We start from the raw sequence: 20,568 nt of genomic DNA, 5'->3' as shown, positions 1-20,568 counted from the left end.
GTGTTACCGAGGTCCGTGATAAGTATGGGCTCTTGCAGGGGGATATCAGGCAGAGGTATGTTGCTCTTGGACACCTTGGTTTTATGGGCTTTGCGTGGGAACTTGTGCTTCTTCTGCTGCAGGCTCTTGAAGTGAGAGGCGATGTGTGTTTTTCTGTGGCCCGATGTACGGAAGATCTTGTCACAGTGAGGGCACGGGAACGGACGCACACCTGATAACAAGAACATAAACCTCAATTAGCATGTAGAATTAAATTCAGACAATAACGAGAACCAACTGCATCAGTTTTGAAATGGAAATGTATTCATGTCAGTTAAATCAAGAGACAAGCTAGAGAAAATACAAACTTATAAACAGTGTCGTATTGAGTAGGCCGAAATCGATTTAACGTACCAATGTCTCCTGAGAGATTAGATCAAATCAAAAGAAACCTGTGGAACGCCAACCCCTAAAGTTGTCAGCATGCTTCAGTTCGGCTAGCCGATCCAAACTAGCGTATTCGCATTCTCCCTTCAAAGACCTTCTTTTGAAAGTACTGTTTGTCCATTTTGAGACGCCATAGCTAGTATACGATTCCTCAAAAAGGTCAGAATTAATCTAATATGACTCAAGAAATCGGTCATCCATTTTATGTTTCTGCCGAAAAGATCTTAGTCGCGCAATTTACATCAAACTAAGATGTTTGGTGCAGTATTTTCCAATAATTAAATTTTGCATGAAAACAAGTCGTCTCTCTTTGAATGACAAAGACTTTATTGAAGAATCCCTACTGTTGACCAATCACAGACGAAGGGGCGTAGACTTGGCTTGACTCCAGCTGCCAAAACTAACAAAATGTTGTCATAATATATGCACAAATATATGCACAAACTCGGAAGCATGCGGACACCTTAACAGACTGAACCACAGTCACCTAAATGTTGCATTGTTGTTGTTTTTTCTTAAATTAAAATCCTTTTTTAAATCATGCATTACGTAATTCAGAATCGAATCGTATGACATGTGAAGAAATTAAATCAACTTGAATTTGAACTAAATCACAAACAAGTGTGTTTTCATGACCCGTTCCGTATTGACCTGACACGGTCTGATCCGAGTGATGGAAGCAGCAGAAAAGTCATTTTTAAGCTACTTGATTAACCGGAGCTGATAAAGCGCAAGAGAAGTGCAGCTCTAGCAGGCGGGGAAGGGCCATACTGTGAGTGAGTGACACGGGGAGCAGGGAGGGAGAGACAAGAGACAGCAACCAACCAACAAGCCGACTCGCACTATAGTAGACTAATAGCTGCCATAGCTAGGTTATTTATCATCAAATATGATTACGTAGTACCTGTCTTGACGTTAGCTAGTGTTAGCAATTTGTTATTCTTTAATAACACAGACTCCAAAGCAAATCAGGGGGAGGAAGATAGGTTTATTCGAAGAGGACAAATCATACTGGGCGGTAGATGGTCATTCTCCCCTGTCCTCAGTGATGCTCTCTCCAGTGGTTCTTTCCAGTGATTCTCTCCAGTGGTTCGCTCCCCAGAAAAAGGGACAGCATGTAGTTTGATAACCCAGCCCTAGCCTGTGGTTGACCAACTAGAATTCCTTGCAATAAAACTAACCAATGGCCAAATAACAAGTATCCTATTTCAGAAGACATATTCCTCCCATGTCTAGACTTCTAAATAACAACAACTACATGAGGAATATTAAGCAGCACCCTACCGGTTGGCTCTTGGTCGTTGTAGCCTATCCTTCTCCTTTAACTTTTAATTCCGTCATTTTCATTCCATCTTCCTTTGATTAGGAGGTTCTATGACTGTAGCCTATTGCGGCTTTAATGACTTATGATTGCCTACAACAACAAGCTACACGCGCCACAATCCTCTCTCGTGAAAAGCAAGAGCAGCAGCATAAATTATACAATGTCTCTCTCGACTGCAGCAGTTGCGCTCGGATCGGTACGGGCCCTTTCGGACACGTCAGTTAAAATGACACATACCCGAGACTTGTGACAATCATATCAGATCCGACCCAGACCCGTGTCATTATTTAGAATTCTGGATCCAGACCCGCTCTGGTCCCGGATCGGGTCTTGGGTATTGGGTACAGGTGGATCTGTGAAAATCTCTACTTTGCATCAATCAACTCTAACACCAAAAGACGGATACGCGGCTACGTTAAGGGCAACACTCTAAAAGACGAAGCAATACCAGTAATCAAATCGTCATGCAAATGAGAGATGAGGCCATGGGTTTAGAGGCATCTGCGTTAATTGTGTGCGTGTGTGTGTGTTAATTAAATAATTATGGAAGGCCAAGCATTACATGGCACCACATAATTCACCCAGACATCTTAATCTTGGCTGTGAAACGAAATCCCAACTACTGCAATCAGTGAAAGGACACCACGAACGTCACCTCTGTAAACAACCGCGTATCAAAAGCTTTACACCACACTATCTGTTCACCGGCAACACGAGGCTAATTAAAGCTAATCATAGCTTTGGTGCACCACTGTGCATTCAATCTAGAACAGGGGTAGTCAACTACTATTTGAAAAGGTCTGGGCTTCCTAGGTGGCAAAGGTCCGGATGGATATTTATCAGCGTAGTAATAAACCCCCACCTCGCAACCCATACGACCCGAAACTGTTCAAACTGTTCACACACTTCGTTTGCATAGAGAAAATATTTCAATTTTAAAATCTTATTTGCTGCAATTTTACACCCTTTGCCATGGGGCGGCGAGAAAATGTTTCAGTTTTAAAGCTAATTTAAAAGTAATTCTACACCTTTTGCCATGTCTTGTGTGTTCATAGGAGTGACTCAACAAAAGAAAAAAAGAAAAATTGGGCCCCCCAGGAGATCGAGGCCTCTAGGAACGTAATCTGGCCATGATAACTACAGGACTTTGATATTTGGTTAGCCTAACTGACCTATCTAGCTAGCTAACATGGGCTAGTAGTTGATCAACTGGATATTTCTGACAGGTTATACAGTGCTTTCACTGTATTCCCTTGACTTATTCCACATTTTGTTGTGTTACAGGCTGAATTCAAAATTGATTAAATATATTTTTTTCTTCCCCTCACCATCTACACACGATATCCCATACTTTTTGCACATTTAGTAAAAATGAAATACAAACATATCTAATTAACATAAGTATTCACACACCTGAGTCACTACACGTTAGTCACCTTAGGCAGCGTTTACAGCTGTGAGTCTTTCTGGGTATGTCTCTAAGTTTTGCACACCTGAATTGTACAATATTTGTATTCTATATGTATTCTTTTAAAATTCTTCAAGCGCTGTCAAGTTGGTTGTTGATCATTGCTAGACATTTTCAAATCTTGCCATAGATTTTCAAGCCCATTTAAGTCAAAACTGTAACTAGGCCACTCAGGAACATTCAATGTCGTCTTGGTAAGCAACTCCAGTGTAGATATGACATTGTGTTTTCGGTGACTGTTGGAAAGCTGACTAAACCAGGCTTTCCTCTAGGAAATTTTGCCCGTGCTTAGATCTATTCCGTTTCTTTTTATCCTAAAAAAACAAACTCCCTAGTCCGATGACAATCTATTCCGTTTCTTTTTATCCTAAAAAAACAAACTACCTAGTCCGATGACAAGCATACCCATAACATGATGCAGCCACCACCATGCTTGAAAATTTGAAGAGTGGTACTAAGTGATGTGTTGTGTTGGATTTTCCCAAACATAAAGCTTTGTATTCAGGACATAAAGTTAATTTCTTTGCCACATTTCTTGCAGTTTTACTTTAGTGCCTTATACAGGATTTGTGTATTCTGTACAGGCTTCCTTCTTTTCACTCTGTAATTTAGGTTAATATTGTGGAGTAACTACAATGTTGATCCATCCTCAGTTTTCTCCTATCACAGCCATTAAACTCTGTAACTGTTTTAGTCAACTATTGGCCTTATGGTGAAAACCCTGAGCAGTATCCTTCCTCTCCTGCATCTGAGTTAGGAAGGATCCTGGATGACTGTGTGATAACGCTCTCGGTAGCCGATGTGAGCAAGACCTTTAAACAGGTCAACATTCACAAAGCTGCGGGGCCAGACGGATTACCAGGACGTGTTCTCAAAACATGAGCGGACCAACTGGCAAGTGTCTTGATTGACATTTTCAACCTCTCCCAGACCGAGTCTGTAAAACCTATTTGTTTCAAGAGGACCACCAAAGTCCCTGTGTCCAAAGAAGCAAAGGTAAATGATTACCGCCCCGTAGCACTCACGTCGGTAGCCATGAAGTGCTTTGAAAGGCTGGTCATGGCTCACATCAACAGCATTATTTACATTTACATTTAAGTCATTTAGCAGACGCTCTTATCCAGAGCGACTTACAAATTGGTGCATTCACCTTATGATATCCAGTGGAACAACCACTTTACAATATCCCGGAAACCCTAGACCCACGCCAATTCCCATAATGCCCCAACAGATCCACAGATGTCGCAATCTCAATCGCACTCCACACTGCCCTTTCCCACCTGGATAAGAGGAACAACTATGTGAGAATACTGTTCATTGACTAGAGCTCAGAGTTCAACACCATAGTGCCCATGAAGCTCATCACTAAGCTAAGGACCCTGGGACTAAACACCTCCCTCTGCAACTGGCTCCTCACTTCCTGCCGGGCCACCTCCAGGTGGTAAGGGTAGGCAACAACACGTCTGCCACGCTAATCCTCAAAAATGGTGCCCCTCAGGGGTATGTACTCAGTCCCCTCCTGTACCTCTCCCTCAACTTGAGCAAGACAAAGTAGCTGATTGTGTACTATAGGCTGGCCAAACAGGCCCCCATTAACATCGATGGGGCTGTAGAGAAGCGTGTCAAGAGTTTCAAGTCCCTTGGTGTCCACATCACCAACAAACTATAATGGTCCAAACACAGCAAGACAGTCGTGAAGAGGGCACGACAAAACCTATTCCCCCTTAGGAGTGAAAAATTCTGGCATGGGTCCCCAGATCTTCCTGCCATCCAGGACCTACATACAGTTGATGTCGGAAGTTTACATACACTTAGGTTGGAGTCATTAAAACTTGTTTTCAACCACTCCACAAATGTCTTGTTAACAAACTATAGTTTTGGCAAGTTGGTTAGGACATCTACTTTGTGCATGACACAAGTCCTTTTTTCCAACAATTGTTTACAGACAGATTATTTCACTTATAATTCACTGTATCACAATTCCAGTGTGTCAGAAGTTCACATACACTAAGTTGACTGTGCCTTTAAACAGCTTGGAAAATTCCAGAAAATGTCATGGCTTTAGAAGCTTCTGATAGGCTAATTGACATCATTTGAGTCAATCGGAGGTGTACCTGTGGATGTATTTCAAGGCCTACCTTCAAACTCAGTGTCTCTTTGCTTGACATCAGGGGAAAATCAAAAGAAATCAGCCAAGACCTCAGAAAAAAAATTGGAGACCTCCAAGTCTGGTTCATCCTTTGTAATTTGTAATTTGGTGCGAAAAGTGCAAATCAATCCCAGAACAGCAGGAAAGGACCTTGTGAAGATGCTGGAGGAAACAGGTACAAAAGTATCTATATCCACAGTAAAACGAATCCTATATCGACATAACCTGAAAGGCTACTCAGCAAGGAAGTAGCCACTGCTCCAAAATAGCCATAAAAAAGCCAGACTACGGTTTGCAACTGCACATGGGGACAAAGATCGTACTTTTTGAATAAATGTCCTCTGGGCTGATGATGGCTATAATGACCATTGTTAAGTTTGGAGGAAAAGGGGGGTACAAAAGTATCTATATCCACAGTAAAACGAATCCTATATCGACATAACCTGAAAGGCTACTCAGCAAGGAAGTAGCCACTGCTCCAAAATAGCCATAAAAAAGCCAGACTACGGTTTGCAACTGCACATGGGGACAAAGATCGTACTTTTTGAATAAATGTCCTCTGGGCTGATGATGGCTATAATGACCATTGTTAAGTTTGGAGGAAAAGGGGGGAGGCTTGCAAGCCGAAGAACACCATCCCAACCGTGAAGCACGGGAGTGGCAGCATCATGTTGTGGGGGTGCTTTGCTGCAGGAGGGACTGGTGCACTTCACAAAATAGATGGCATCATGAGGAGGAAAATTATGTGGATATATTGAAGCAACATCTCAAGACATCAATCAGGAAGTTAAAGCTTGGTCGCAAATGGGTCGTCCAAATGGACAATGACCCCAAGCATACTTCCAAAGTTGTGGCAAAATGGCTTAAGGACAACAAAGTCAAGGTATTGGAGTGGCCATCACAAAACCCTGACCTCAATCCTATAGAAAATTTGTGGGCACTACTGAAAAAGTGTGCGAGCAAGGAGGCCTACAAACCTAACTCAGTTACACCAGCTCTGTTAGAAGTAAGGGGCCAAAATTCACCCAACTTATTGTGGGAAGCTTGTGGAAGGCTACCCGAAACGTTTAACCCAAGTAAAACTATTTAAAGGCAATGCTACCAAATACTAATTGAGTGTATGTAAACTTCTGACCCACTGGGAATGTGATGAAATAAATAAAAGCTGAAATAAATCATTCTCTCTACTATTATTCTGACATTTCACATTCTTAAAATAAAGTGGTGATCCTAACTGACCTAAGACAGGGAATTTTTACTAGGATTAAACTGAGTTTAAATGTATTTGGCTAAGGTGTATGTAAACTTCCGACTTCAACTGTAATAGGCGGTGTCAGAGGAAAGCCCATGAAATTGTCAGAGACTCCAGTCACCCAAGTCATAGACTGTTTTCTCTGCTACCGCATGGCAAGCGGTACAAGTGCGTCAAGTCTAGGACCAAAAGGCTCCTTAAAAGCTTCTACCCCCAAGCCATAAGACTGCTAATCAATTCATAAAATGACCACCAGACTATTTACATTGACACCCCCCCTTCCCCTCCATTTGTTTTGTACACTGCTGCTACTCACTGTTTATTATCTATGCATAGTCACTTCACCCCTACATGTACAAATTACCTCAACTAACCTGTACCCCCGCACACTGACACAGTATCGGTACCCCCTGTATATAGCCTTGCTATTGTTATTTTATTCTGTTACTTTTTATTATTTTTTACTTTAGTTTATTTGGTAAATATTTTCTTAACTCTTCTTGAACTGCACTGTTGGTTAAGGGCTTAAGGGCTTGTAAGTAATCATTTCCCGGTAAGGTCTACACTTGTTGTATTCAGCGCATATGACAAATAAAGTTTGATTTGATCCCTTTATCTTTGGAGTGACTGGGTGTATTGACACACCATCCAACATGTAATTAATAACTTCAACATGCTCAAAGGGTTATATAATCAAATGTTTTCTGTTTTTACCCATCGACCAATAGGTGCCCTTCTTGCAAGGCATTGAAAAACTTCCCTGGTCTTTGTGGCTGAAACTGTTTTTGATATTCACTGCTCGACTAAGAGCAGGGCTGTTGTTGCGGTGACCGTATTATCTCCACACCGGTGGTCACGAGTCATGAAGGCAGTCAAATCCCACATAACCATTTAGTCACGGTAATTAGGCTTCTCCAAGCTCTGATGCTGCTGATGGTTATTAGCAGCCTGCCAAACTTGCTAACTGACTGGTACTCAGCACTCTATTGTCCCTCTAATCACTCTGACATCAATGCAAATGTGATCGACAACCTAAGCAAACACTTCATGAGAGCCCACGAGCTCATGCTGCGCAACAGTTCTGTAGGCTATGCAATTGCGTGAGAAAACGTGTGTGATGGCCTATACTAAACAATGCCTTTTTTTGCTATTTTTTCTAATCAAAATCGCACACCTCATGTAGCCTAGCCCATGGGCCTATATGTTTTGATAAGGTTTGTATCACGGGTTGGTCCCGTGTGGCTCAGTTGGTAGAGCATGGCGCTTGCAACGCCAGGGTTGTGGGTTCATTCCCCACGGGGGGACCAGGATGAATATGTATGAACTTTCCAATTTGTAAGTCGCTCTGGATAAGAGCGTCAGCTAAATGACTTAAATGTAAATGTATCACAACTAAAGTGGCCAAATAACTTCTTAAAATTAAGCACATTAATACGCTTCACAATTTGATAATGGTGTTGTCCCCACTAATGGAAGATTTGTGCATATAGCCTACAACTGCATGCGTATTCCTGCGCTTATAATGTGAAGAAATGGCCAAAAGTTTATCAACATTTTAAGCTAAACGTTCTGATCTGTTGCATCAGCCTTATTGAGTAAAACTGCCTTTTTATGCTAGTGGTTGTATTAATTTGGGATCTATTATGTCCCACAACTGTCCCAGACTATGTATGGAATATATACTTCTCGCACAGAATAGGTCAACTTGTCTTATAGGGGATAGTAGATTGACATAGGCTAGTGCTTTTGCTGTTCGTTAGGTCTACTCATCTTGTTGACAGACAAAAAGCACAGTACCAGTCAAACGTTTGGACACACCTACTCATTCCAGGGTTTTTCTTAATTTTTTACTATTTTCTACATTGAGAAACTATGGAACTATGAAATAACACATGGAATCATGTAGTAACCAAAAAATGTGATTGCACATTATTGGCACTCTCTCAACCAGCTTCATGCATTGTAAAAATTAATTTGTGGAATTTCTTTCCTTCTTAATGTGTTTGATCAGTTGTGTTGTGACAAGGTAGGGGGGGTATACAGAATATAGCCTTATTTGATGAAAGACCAAGTCCATATTATGGCAAAAACAGCTCAAATAAGCAAAGAGAAACGACAGTCCATCATTCCTTTAAGAAATGAAGGTCAGTCAATCTGGAAAATTTGAACGTTTCTTAAAGTGAAGTCGCAAAAACCATCAAGCGCTATGATGAAACTGGCTATCATGAGGACCACCACAGGAAAGAAAGACCCAGAGTTACCTCTGCTGCAGAGGATAAGTTCATTGAAGTTACCAGCCTCAGAAATTGCAGCCCAAATAAATGCTTCACAGAGTTCAAGTAACAGACACATCTCAACATCAACTGGTCGAATTGGTGCAAAGAAACCACTATTAAAGGACACCAATAGGAGGAAGAGAATTGCTTGGGCCAAGAAACACAATCAATGGACATTAGACCAGTGGAAATATGTCCTTTGGTCTTACGAGTACAAATTAGATTTTTGGTTCCAACCCCCGTGTCGTTGTGAGACGCAGAGTAGGTGAACGGATGATCTCCGCATGTGTGGTTCCCACCGTGAAGCATGAAGGAGGTGATGTGGGAGTGCTTTGCTGGTGACAATGTTGGTGATTTATTTAAAAATCACGGCAGACTTAACCAGCATGGCTACCAGAGCATTCTGCAGCGATACGTCATCCCATCTGGTTTGCGCTTAGTGGGACTATCATTTGTTTTTCAAGAGGACAATGACCCAACACACCTCCAGGCTGTGTAAGGGCTATTTGACCAAGAAGGAGAGTGATGGAGTGCTGCATCAGATGACTTGGCCTCCACAATCACCCGACCTCAATCTAATTGAGATGGTTTGGGAGAAGTTGGACCGCAGAGTGAAGGAAAAGCTGCCAACAAGTGCTCAGCATATATGGGAATTGCTTCAAGACTGTTGGAAAAGCATTCCAGGTGAAGCTGGTTGAGAGAATGCCAAATGTGTGCAAAGCTGTCATCAAGGCAAAGTGTGGCTACTTTGAAGAAGCTAAAATCTATTTTGATTTGTTTAACACTTTTTTGGTTACTACATGATTCCATGTGTTATTTCATAGTGTTGATGTCTTCACTATTATTATACAATGTTGAAAATGGTAAAAACTAAAGAAAAACCCTTGAATGTGTCCAAACTTTTGACTGGTACTGTAAATGTGGACAGTTCTTCCAATATCTTCAATATGCACCTCGGAATTGGATAAGGACGTGCGCAGTTGCGTTCCCGATGTGTCGGTCTTCACTTGTAGCCTGTGAGAAAGACCCGATCACGTGATGGAGAGCCGTGTGAGTGAGAGGTGATTCGGAGCAGGCAGCACTCAGGCAGAAGGGCCGCAAAAGGCATCGATTATTTTAGGGTGAATTATGGCCACACAAAGACATTATCAAGTGCTTCTCAAATTTTGAATGAGAGACTGATGTAGTGTGTACAGCCTGCGCAAAAAACAAAGCAGAGCTCATTCCTTTCAAGCTACTTTTTTCAAATCATCATTAGTCGCATCATGCAGCCTTACAATGTATTAAACATCAACACATATAGCCCAACGTTTGTAGAACAACTAAAGTTAAATTAATAACTCTAAATGCAGCCTCCCGGGTGGCGCAGTGGTCTAGGGCACTGCATCGCAGCGCTAGCTGCGCCACCAGAGTCTCTGGGTTCGCGCCCAGGCTCTGTCGCAGCTGGCCGCGACCGGGAGGTCTGTGGGGCGACGCACAATTGGCCCAGCGTCGTCCGGGTTAGGGAGGGTTTGGCCGGTAGGGATATCCTTGTCTCATCGCGCTCCAGCGACTCCTGTGGCAGGCCGGGCGCAGTGCACGCTAACCAAGGGGGCCAGGTGCACGGTGTTTCCTCCGACGCATTGGTGCGGATGGTTTCCGGGTTGGACGTGCGCTGTGTTAAGAAACAGTGCGGCTTGGTTAGGTTGTGCTTCGGAGGACGCATGGCTTTCGACCTTCGTCTCTCCCGAGCCCGTAAAAATAAAAATTAAAAGGAAAAAATATATATATAATCTAAATGAACTATATAGGAGTACCTACAGTATCTCTTTGTTAACTGCTCAACACAGAATAGCTATTTTATTCAGCTTTGTTTAATTGGATTCTTCACACTATAAAATAATGCTAAAGAATTCAAAGCAAATCTTGTCTGCTAAATTAACTAGTGTAGCCCACAGCCACATGGCATAGCCAGATCAGGATCTAACATAAGGACAACTCAAAGTATGCCGTTCAGTTCTTCTGAAATAGACTACATTTTCTTCATATCATGTTTCTTTAGACCTGTCTAAAATAAATAAATGTATTTATTGTGAAGGGGTAGGCTATATTACATGGATTTCTTAGACTTTTTAAAATATAGATGTTCAAAAGGTCTGCATCAGTAGGCTGTGTGGAAGCCAGGAGATGCTGAATGTATTTATGTTAATTTACTGCCAATTACCGTGAGACCGACAGTTATTTGTTTGACAATCACCGGCGGGCGAAATTCCATCACCTCCACAGCCCTAACTAAGAGACCTGATAATTGTATGTGTGGGGTACAGAGATGAGGTAGTCATTCAAAACACTATTAATGCACACAAAGTGAGTCCATGCAACTTATTATGTAACATTTTTACTCCTGAACTTATTTAGGCTTTCCATAACAAAGGGGTTGAATAGTTATTGAATGAAGACATTTCAGCTTTTAATGAATGTATAAACATCTCTAAAAACATCATTCTACTTTGATATTATGGGATATATTGTTTGTAGGCCAGTGAAACAAAATCGCAATTTAATCCATTTTAAATTTAGGCTGTGTCAAGAGGTGTAAATATTTTCTGAAGGCACCGTAAGTAAACACAAAAAACCAAGAGGACAAATTAATAAAAGAAAATAGGACTTTTTTCAATAACTTAAATCAAGTTAAATCGTCAAAACCAGATTATGACACCAACGTTAATCATAATAAATCTTGATGACCATTATGGAGTGATATAGATGCCAACCCGGAACTAAATGTGCATCTATGAATACAATCAAAATATCACTCCATAATAACAACGCCATAATATCGCTCACCTGTATGTAGGCGCATGTGGACCTTCCTGCTGCCCGACGTGGAGAAGCACTTCATGCAGCACTGGCACTCGAAGGCCTTGATGCCTGTGTGCGTCTTCATGTGGGCAGTAAGGGTGCTCTTGACGGCAAAGGCGCGAAAGCACTGCTTGCACTTGAAGGGCTTCTCGTGTGTGTGGATGCGGATGTGGCGCACCAGGTCGCTGGGCTTCTTGAACTCCTTGCTGCAGTAAGGGCAGCTGTGCCACCGCACGCCGTTCTCCTCCCTGATGGAGCCTAGGGGAAGGGGGGACAGAAAGAGGTGACACGGGTTGTGTTCTATTAGGCACCAAATGGAAGAAAACAGACTGAAACAGGGAGAGACTGCCTGGACCTGTCCAATAACAAACATTCATTTTCGTGTTACGTTTCAAAACGTTTTGTTATAGGGTGCCCTAATGGATGCGACACTGGTCCCACATGATATGAGCTGAGACCAAATACAATAAAATTCCTTAAATTCAGGGAATCAATTGAAACTCCCGATATATAGTGAATTTGGAAAGTATTCAGACCCCTTGACTTTTCCACATTTTGTTATGTTGCAGCCTTATTCAACAATGATTTAAATTGTTGGTACCCCATAATGACAAAGCAAATGTTTGCAAATTTATAAAAAAATGTAAAACTGAAATATCACATTTACTTAAGTATTTAGACCCTTTACTCCGTTCTTTGCTGAAGCACATTTGGCAGCGATTACAGCCTTGAGTCTTCTTGGGTATGACGCTACAAGCTTGGCACACCTGTTTTTTGGGGAGGTTCTCCCAATCTTCTCTGCAGATCGTCTCAAGCTCTGTCAGGTTGGATGGGGAGCGTCGTTGCACAGCTTTTTTCAGGTGCCTCCAGAGATGTTAGATTGGGTTCAAGTCCGGCTGGGCCACTCAAGGACATTCAGAGACTTGTCCCGAAGCCACTCCTGCGCTGTCTTGACTGTGTGCTTAGGGTCGTTGTCCTGTTTGAAGGTGAACCTTCACCCCTGGTCCTGAGTGCTCTGGAGCAGGTTTTCATCAAGGATCTCTGTACTTTGCTCCGTTGATCTTTCCCTCGATCCTGACTAGATCCCTTCATCTTTCCCTCGATACCACAGGGATGGTTTCAGGTTTCCTTCAGATGTGACGTTTGGTATTCAGGCCAAGTAGTTCAATCATGGTTTCATCAGACCAGAGAATCTTGTTTCTCATGGTCTGAGAGTCGTTTAGGTGCCTTTTGGCAAACTAAGTGGGCTGTCATTTGCCTTTTAATGAGGAATGGCTTCCATCTGGCCACTCCACCACTAAGGCCTGATTGGTGGAGTGCTGCAGAGATTGTCCTTCTGGAAGGTTATCCCATCTCCACAGAGGAACTCTGTCAGAGTGACCATCAAGTTCTTGGTCACCTCCCTGACCAAGGCCCTTCTCCCCCGATTTCTCAGTCTGGCCAGGTGGCCAGCTCTAGGAAGACTCTTGGTGGTTCTAAACTTCTTCCATTTAAGAATGGAGGCCACTGTGTTCTTGGGGACCTTCAATGCTGTAGACATTTTTTGGTAGACCATCCCCAGATCTGTGCCTCGACACAATCCTGTATTTATGGACAATTTCATGTCCAATCAATTTAATTTATCAGAGGTGGACTCCAATCAAGTTGTCGAAACATCTCAAGGATGACCAACGGAAACAGGATGCACCTGAGCTCAATTTCGAGTCTACTAGCAAAGGGTCTGAATACATGTAAATAAGCTATTTCTGTTGTTTATTTTGTTTAAAAACATTTATTTAACCCATTTTAGAATAAGGCTGTAATGTCACAAAATGTGGAAAAAGGGAAGGGGTCTGAATACTTTCCAAATGCACTGTATGCAATATACCTGTTCATTGTCAATGGACATTTAACGAGCAAGTCAATTGATGGAGTTGAAATGGAACTGAGAGAGGGTGACATACACAAGCACACATGGACATTTTTTGGGGTATGGCCTACCTGGCATCTGTACAGGTTTTCTGAAGATACTTCTCTTCTCCTTCTTGGCGGTTTTGTCCTGGCCTGGTAACTTCTTACTGTCAGGTAGAGCCCCCTCGGCGGCATGGCTCTGAGTCTGTCTGGCCGCGCCGTTGGTCTGGGACTGAACCACGCTCAACCCACTGTTCTCCAGGGCTTGCTGTGTGGGTTCAGGGGTGACAGGGTTTAACAAAAACTGTGACTACATTTTCCCATCCATAGTATTGGGCAATACTGTGCTGTATGCCGAGCTAGGCTACATGACACTAGGGATTAACATCGGTAACCGGGATCCAGGGACTGTCCTGGGCCCACTCTTCACATTTCCCCAAAAAAGCAAAATTACAACACTTTCCCCCAATGTCGCACTAATGCAATTCCACGAAATATACAACATGCGCAGCAGCAGATTGGCAAAAAATAGAATAGCACATTATACAAATAGGTTGTTGCATAGAATCCTTTAGCCTAGCGTATTTACCTCACACAAAGTCATCACAAATTCAAAGCACACGCATAATTGACACTGCCAGACTGCACACGAGACACGAATGGAGTTCGCATCAGAAGCATAACTGAAAATTCGATCCCGGTCCGGCCCAAGCCTGGTGAGCTGAAGTCCAAGCCTGGTCCGACATTTAAATGAGCCAGAAACCGATTCCCATTCAAAACCAAGTTTAAAACCAAGATATGCCAGGGTTCTCACAAAATAAGATTGTCGCTGTGCCACTATTTAAAGATTTCACAGCAAGTGAAACTGACATTTAGTAACGACAGAGTAACTTTGATCGCCAATGACATTGTTGTGTATTGCAAAATCATGTTCCTCAATTAATTCAGCGCATTTCAGCAGTAGGCCTAGGTTATGTCGACACAGAGCACACACAGAGTGCACCCCGAGCAGGCTATAGCGTTGTCGAATAATACCAACTTTGTAAATTGCAGTCAAACAAAAGTCAATTGAGCAAAATTGCTAAACTTGCTAGATAACCTCCTACTAACGACAGAATATCTCCCATTTGGCTAAATCTAGTTGATGATTATACAGATCACAGATCAGCTCATGAATAACGGGGAGATGAAGAGGAAATTGTTTAAAAATCAAGGTATCTTATATTTTTATCTATGTTTAAAGGTAAAATATCCACCGTTTGTTGATCACACATTCTCTACCGAAGCTCTCATATGGGCAGCAACATGAGACAGCGCAGAGAAGTGGGTGAAATGTCATAGCGGTATTTTGACATGCATAGGCGAGATGTGCTTTGATAATCCAAACCCTGGATTACAGAATAAAGTTAGGATTTTTCATATGAGTCAGGAGTCAGGATTTTGGGTTTCAGTGGAATTGGGATGATAGGAAAATAGCCTAGGCTCTATATAAGACAACAGATACACTTGATTTAGGCTACATTATTTCATGCTAAATGTTTCTGATCAGTGAACGAATAAATTAGCTACCACTTCCACTTGTCCAGCCAGAGATCAATTAACCAAATATACAGACAGACAAACTAAATCACATTGATTGATTATGAGACAAGTCCCAGGCTTTTGGACGGGAGTAAGACAGGCTACTACGCAAGTGAAGAGAAAAATCCACTCGTATAACATGCTAGCAAAATGTTCTGATCAGCTAATATAATGAGCAAACTAGTATAAAGATGATCATTAGCACTCGTCTCAATTTAGCTAACATTTCCCCAGCTTAATTGTTACCAAATATCCAAATGGAGATTCAGTGAGAAAGAGAAGAATCCCCCACGCTTGTCTCAAAGCAGCGCGGTGTCCCAATCAAAACAGTGCTGAAATGATCACCTAGGTGACCACACACACACGACTATTGCTTTAAATGAGTATAAAGGTTGGATATGACTTCAGGAGTTTCAGTCCAAGCAAGAATTTGATACATACCTTCAATTGCATTAGCCTACTTTATTCTAATATTTTCATCATTCAGTTGATCGTAACTAAGGTGAGTTTTCCTCTCACTGCGCTGTTTCTAGGCCCAATGGCTGTTTCCCCGTCTCCTCACTCCGCTGCCGTCCACCTCTGCCGCGTTGTTCTCAACACCAGTTTAAATCAATATAGCCTACTGTTTTCTAGAAATCGGGTACCAGAAGTCATCACAAGAATAGTAGACTAAAATTAGTAGACTAAAATTGAGAAATTCTAACATTTTCCCAGTCCTCACTTGTAAAAAAAGGCTATTTTAGGCTTAGGGGTTAACTTTAAGTTTAGGGTTACAATTAGGGTTAAGGTTTGGGTAAGGTTTAGGGAAAATAGGACTTTGAATTGGACCCCAAAAAGTTCTCTCAAGTATAGTAAGACAGCTGTGTATGTGTATGTACATGTATGTATGAGTGAGTGCGTTTGTGTGTCTGTGCTTGTACGCTTTTGCGCATGTGTATCTACGTGTAATTCCTGTGTTATGGTTCCCACCTGTAGGATGTCCTGGTTGATAGCCGTCTCCATGGTGATGGTCTGTTCTTGGGACTGTGACTGGGTCCCCTCCCCTGTCACCTGCTCTGACAGCTCTAGGAGCTGCTGGATCACGTCAGTCACCACCTCGCTGCCCTCTGACCCCGCCACACCCTGACCCGACTCCACCTCCTACGGGACAGCGAGGGAGGGTGTGAAGGTGGAGAGAATGGGAGGAGAAAAGGGAATACTGAGAATGGCAGAGGTGAGCTGATCTGAGCAGCGTAGAGCATTTTCAATCTTGTTTTGTTTTTTTGCAGTGCATCATAGATGAGCGAATTTTTTTTATGGAAGCTTAGTTCACCTAATTAATAGTCTACCTGAACACCTGATTTTCAAGGTTCCATTAACTTACAAAAACACAATGACATATTATGAAAATGAGGCTTTTTTATATTGAGCCCCACTCTGAAATAATTACATAAAAATCTGCATGTAGTGGTAGAGCTACAGGGAGGTTCCGGTGTGGGCGTGTGTGTCTGATCACTCAGCATCAAGCTAGCTGCAGCGCGAGGCAACAAACTGAATGCAGAGGTCAGAAACCGAATCAGGAGAAACTTCTAGAAGTTCACATCATCTGCATGCACTCACTCACCTGTGTGTTGGCCGATTCCTCTATGAGCAAGATGTGCATCTTGCTGATGTGGGCGTTGAGACTGCCCAGCTTTTTGAACACACAGCTACAGTCCATGCACGGGAACAGTGGTACTCCCGTAAGCTGAAGAGACACATAGGTAAAAACAACATAAAACGACCTAATACCATGTCATTATAATTTAATACCAACTAAGATTTACAGTACACCGAGTGTACAAAACATGAGGAACACCTCCCACTTTTGCCCTCAGAACAGCCACAATTCATTGGGGCATGGACTCTACAAGGTGTCGAAAGCATTTCACAGGGATGCTGGCCTATGTTGAATCCAATGCTTCCCACAGTTGTGTCAAGTTGCCTGTATTTCCTTTGGGTGGGTTCTTGATACACACAGGAAACTGTGAAAATAACTGCAACGCTGCTGGGTTTGACACTCAAACCAGTGCGCCTGGCACCTATTACCATAACCCATTCAAAAGCCACTGAAGTCTTTTTTAATTGAACCTTTATTTAACTAGGCAAGTCAGTTAAGAACAAATTCTTATTTACAATGACGGCCTAGGAACAACTGCCTTGTTCAGGGGCACAACGACATATTTTTACCTTGTCAGCTCTGGTATTCGATATAGCAACCTTTCGGTTACTGGCCCAACACTCTAACCACTAGGCTACCTGCCGCCCATTTTGTCCTGCCCATTCACCCTCTGAATGGCTGGCACACATACACAATCAATTGTCACAAGACTTAAAAATCCTTCTTTAACCCATCTCCTCCCCTTCAACTACAACGATTAAAGAGGATTTAACAAGTGACAATAAGGGATCATAGCCTTCACCTGGATTCACCTGGTCAGTCGACGCCATGGAAAGAGCAGGTGTTCCTAATGTTTTGTACAATCAGTGTATACATTATACATATTTTATCTTCAGCCAAGACAGATATTACAAATATCCATCTTCTGATATTTTAAAAGGGCAATCTAATATAAGGCAGCGATTAGGATAGAGAACAATTTCATGCAAAAACTTTGGGGTAATCTAAAAACGGTCCCACTTCCCTGTCCATATTCCAGATGCTTCTGCTTATGAAATGTATTCCCACTCACATTTGACTTTAATATATTCATGAAGTCCGTTCATAAAGCCGAGGTCCTGACTGCTAGAGTATGTTGAGGGACACTCGTGAGAATCACATGCATTATTCAAAAACGTTGAACAGCTGCGGTTTGGGGCTTCGGGGGAGATTCAATCAGCCCCACTGCGTCATTGCCAGTTAGCACTGACGGACAAAATAAACGCTACGGGCGCTCTTTAGACTCTCTTCCCCATTTGTTAAAAAAATTATAATAATTTGACGGGCTCCGTAAAAAATGTTTGGTTGATAAAACTATCACATGTATTTGTTGTGAGGGGTGTGGAAAATTGAAAAGCTAGCTGATTGAGTTGGCCACTCAATAAAAAGGACAAAGCCTCACATTTGCATGTCCTCATTTGCACAAATGTAAGTAATGATGACTAGCGGACACAAATACGATGAAAGTAGCACTCAGGTCCAGAAGAGCGTACAGCCAGTCACTCAAAACTTCTGCCTATAAACACCAACTCCTCGACTGCAATCATCACACAGAATTACCCAGAGACTGCTTTTCATTTAGGCTCATTATTTTCCCATGGAATGTCAAATATGTGAAAATATCACAGATGTGTGCAATGTTGCTACATCAGTAATAGAAGCTTCTGTTTCATAATAATGTTCTATTTTATTTCCATATATCTAACTGATTAAAGACAAAGGGGGGGGGGGGGGGGGTGTGAAGAGACAAGACCCACCCCATATCAAATCCATTTCTTACCAATGACAATGTACGATTTTGTCTGTAATCAGAATGCATGCAGAGGCTTTTTTTAAATGAACAAGCTCTGTTGCAGACAGTGTAATAGAATGGAAGACTTCTTTTCTGAGTGGTAAAGTCAGTCCCGAGAGCCTTAGACTCTACCCTAAGTGGTATATACAGTGGGGTCCGAAATTATGGACACCCTTGATAAAGATCAGTGGTGGAAAAAGTACCCAATTATCATACTTGAGTAAAAGATAACTTAATAGAAAATGACTCAAGTAAAAGTGAAAGTTACTCAGTAAAATACAAATTGAGTAAATATCTAAAAAGTATTTGGTTTAAAATGTACTTAAGTATCAAAAGTAAATGTAATTGCTAAAATATACAGCACCAGTCAAAAGTTAGGACACACCTACTCATTCCAGGGTTTTCTTTATTTTTACTATTTTCTACATTGTAGTATAATAGTGAAGACATAACTTTTAACAAGACACACCTGTTAATTTAAATGCATTCCAGGTGACTACCTCATGAAGCTGGTTGAGAGAATGCCAACAGTGTGCAAAGCTGTCAAGGCAAAGGGTGGCTTCTTTGAAGAATCAAAAATATATTTTGATTTGTTTGATATTTTGATTTGTTTTTTTGGTTACTACACGATTCCATATGAGTTATTTCATAGTTTTGATGTCTTCACTATTATTCTACAATGTAAAACCCTAAAATGAGTAGGTGTGTCCAAACTTTTGAATGTATATACACATTACCTGTAGACACTAGCGGACAACTTTGGAGGATCAGACAGGTGAAAGTTATTTGGTGATAACAATAAGAATTACATCCAGTCTACTGATTAAAGACAAGGGCAACAGAGATGTGCCAGGTGATGTAGTTAGTTGGTTGTTTACCTCAGAGTGCACTCTCTGGACATGCGAGTGCAGGTTGCCCTTCTGCGAGAAGGAAGAGGGGCAAAAGATGCAGAGGTGGGGCTTCTCTCCCGTGTGCCTCACCATATGGGTCTGCAGCACGACTTTCTGGTTGAAGGCCTTGCTACAGTGGCTGCACTTGTACGGCCGCTCGCCTGGGTGGGAGAGGAGAGAGGATAGGTGGGAGAGAGAACACAACTCAATAGACCTGGGTGGTATAGATCAGGGGGGGGGGCTGAATTTTTAAGGAACTCAGTCAGGCTTTCAACTTACTCTTGAAAGTTGTCATAGTAGAATCCAAAAGGTGCAATTTCGAAATTGGGTATTGCATCATCAGTTTTCCTGTTGTCATGTCAGTTATTGCATACCTCAGAGAGCTATTTATAACTTGTAAGAAATTTCAAGATCAACTAGCCCATGTCAGCTAATGTGTTTTTGCCCATAGATTTTGTTGTAATGTTTGAGTCACTCAAATAACACATGAATACACATTAGACATTGCAAATTGTATGGAATTGCAAGAAAATTTGCTTTAAAACTGAAAAATGTTCTCTGCACCCCATGACAAAATGTGAGAGGGAGAGAGAGAGAGGAAGGCAGAGAAATAACTCGAAAGGGATAATCAATGAGGGGCTGTGCGTTCTCTGGAAAATAAAGCATGACGTGGAAGGTGTGTTCCACAACAATTCCGCGGAGTTGCATTATTTTACAGAGAATGCATAGGGCCCTGAGGTGATTATCTATTTTATACCATGGCTATAATTTAACATATTTGCCAGTAGAGATATGACAACATCCACTGAAGTAGCTAGCAAGTTTACTAGCTAGCTAGAGTAGTTGCCTCGGTAACCAAACAAATCGACTTGCTAGCTTAGCTAACTAAACCAATATCCTAGCTTGCTATTATGAAAATCGAACTCAACATTGCCAATTATATTTTCAATTGAACTTTTGCTTTCAAAAGCAGCTAAAAAAAATGTAAGAATGAACTTCAT

At 41.9% G+C, this 20,568-nt stretch overlaps 1 protein-coding gene across 1 annotated transcript in view; it reads right to left on the bottom strand.

The window, feature by feature from the left end:
* The window catches only part of LOC111964692 (zinc finger protein 236), a 97,943-nt gene that overhangs the window by 57,883 nt on the left and 19,492 nt on the right, over positions 1 to 20,568 (bottom strand). Inside the window, exons 6-11 of the mRNA XM_070444059.1 lie at positions 19,556 to 19,728; positions 16,811 to 16,933; positions 16,177 to 16,347; positions 13,717 to 13,894; positions 11,722 to 11,994; positions 8 to 211 (exon numbers count right to left, since the gene is read on the bottom strand). Coding sequence (XP_070300160.1) covers positions 8 to 211; positions 11,722 to 11,994; positions 13,717 to 13,894; positions 16,177 to 16,347; positions 16,811 to 16,933; positions 19,556 to 19,728 — 1,122 coding nt within the window. The remainder of the gene's footprint in view (positions 1 to 7; positions 212 to 11,721; positions 11,995 to 13,716; positions 13,895 to 16,176; positions 16,348 to 16,810; positions 16,934 to 19,555; positions 19,729 to 20,568) is intronic.

Source organism: Salvelinus sp. IW2-2015, linkage group LG6.1 (genome assembly GCF_002910315.2).
Source record: "Salvelinus sp. IW2-2015 linkage group LG6.1, ASM291031v2, whole genome shotgun sequence".
Lineage (NCBI taxonomy): Eukaryota > Metazoa > Chordata > Actinopteri > Salmoniformes > Salmonidae > Salvelinus > Salvelinus sp. IW2-2015.
This window is presented reverse-complemented; position numbering and strand designations above follow the sequence as displayed.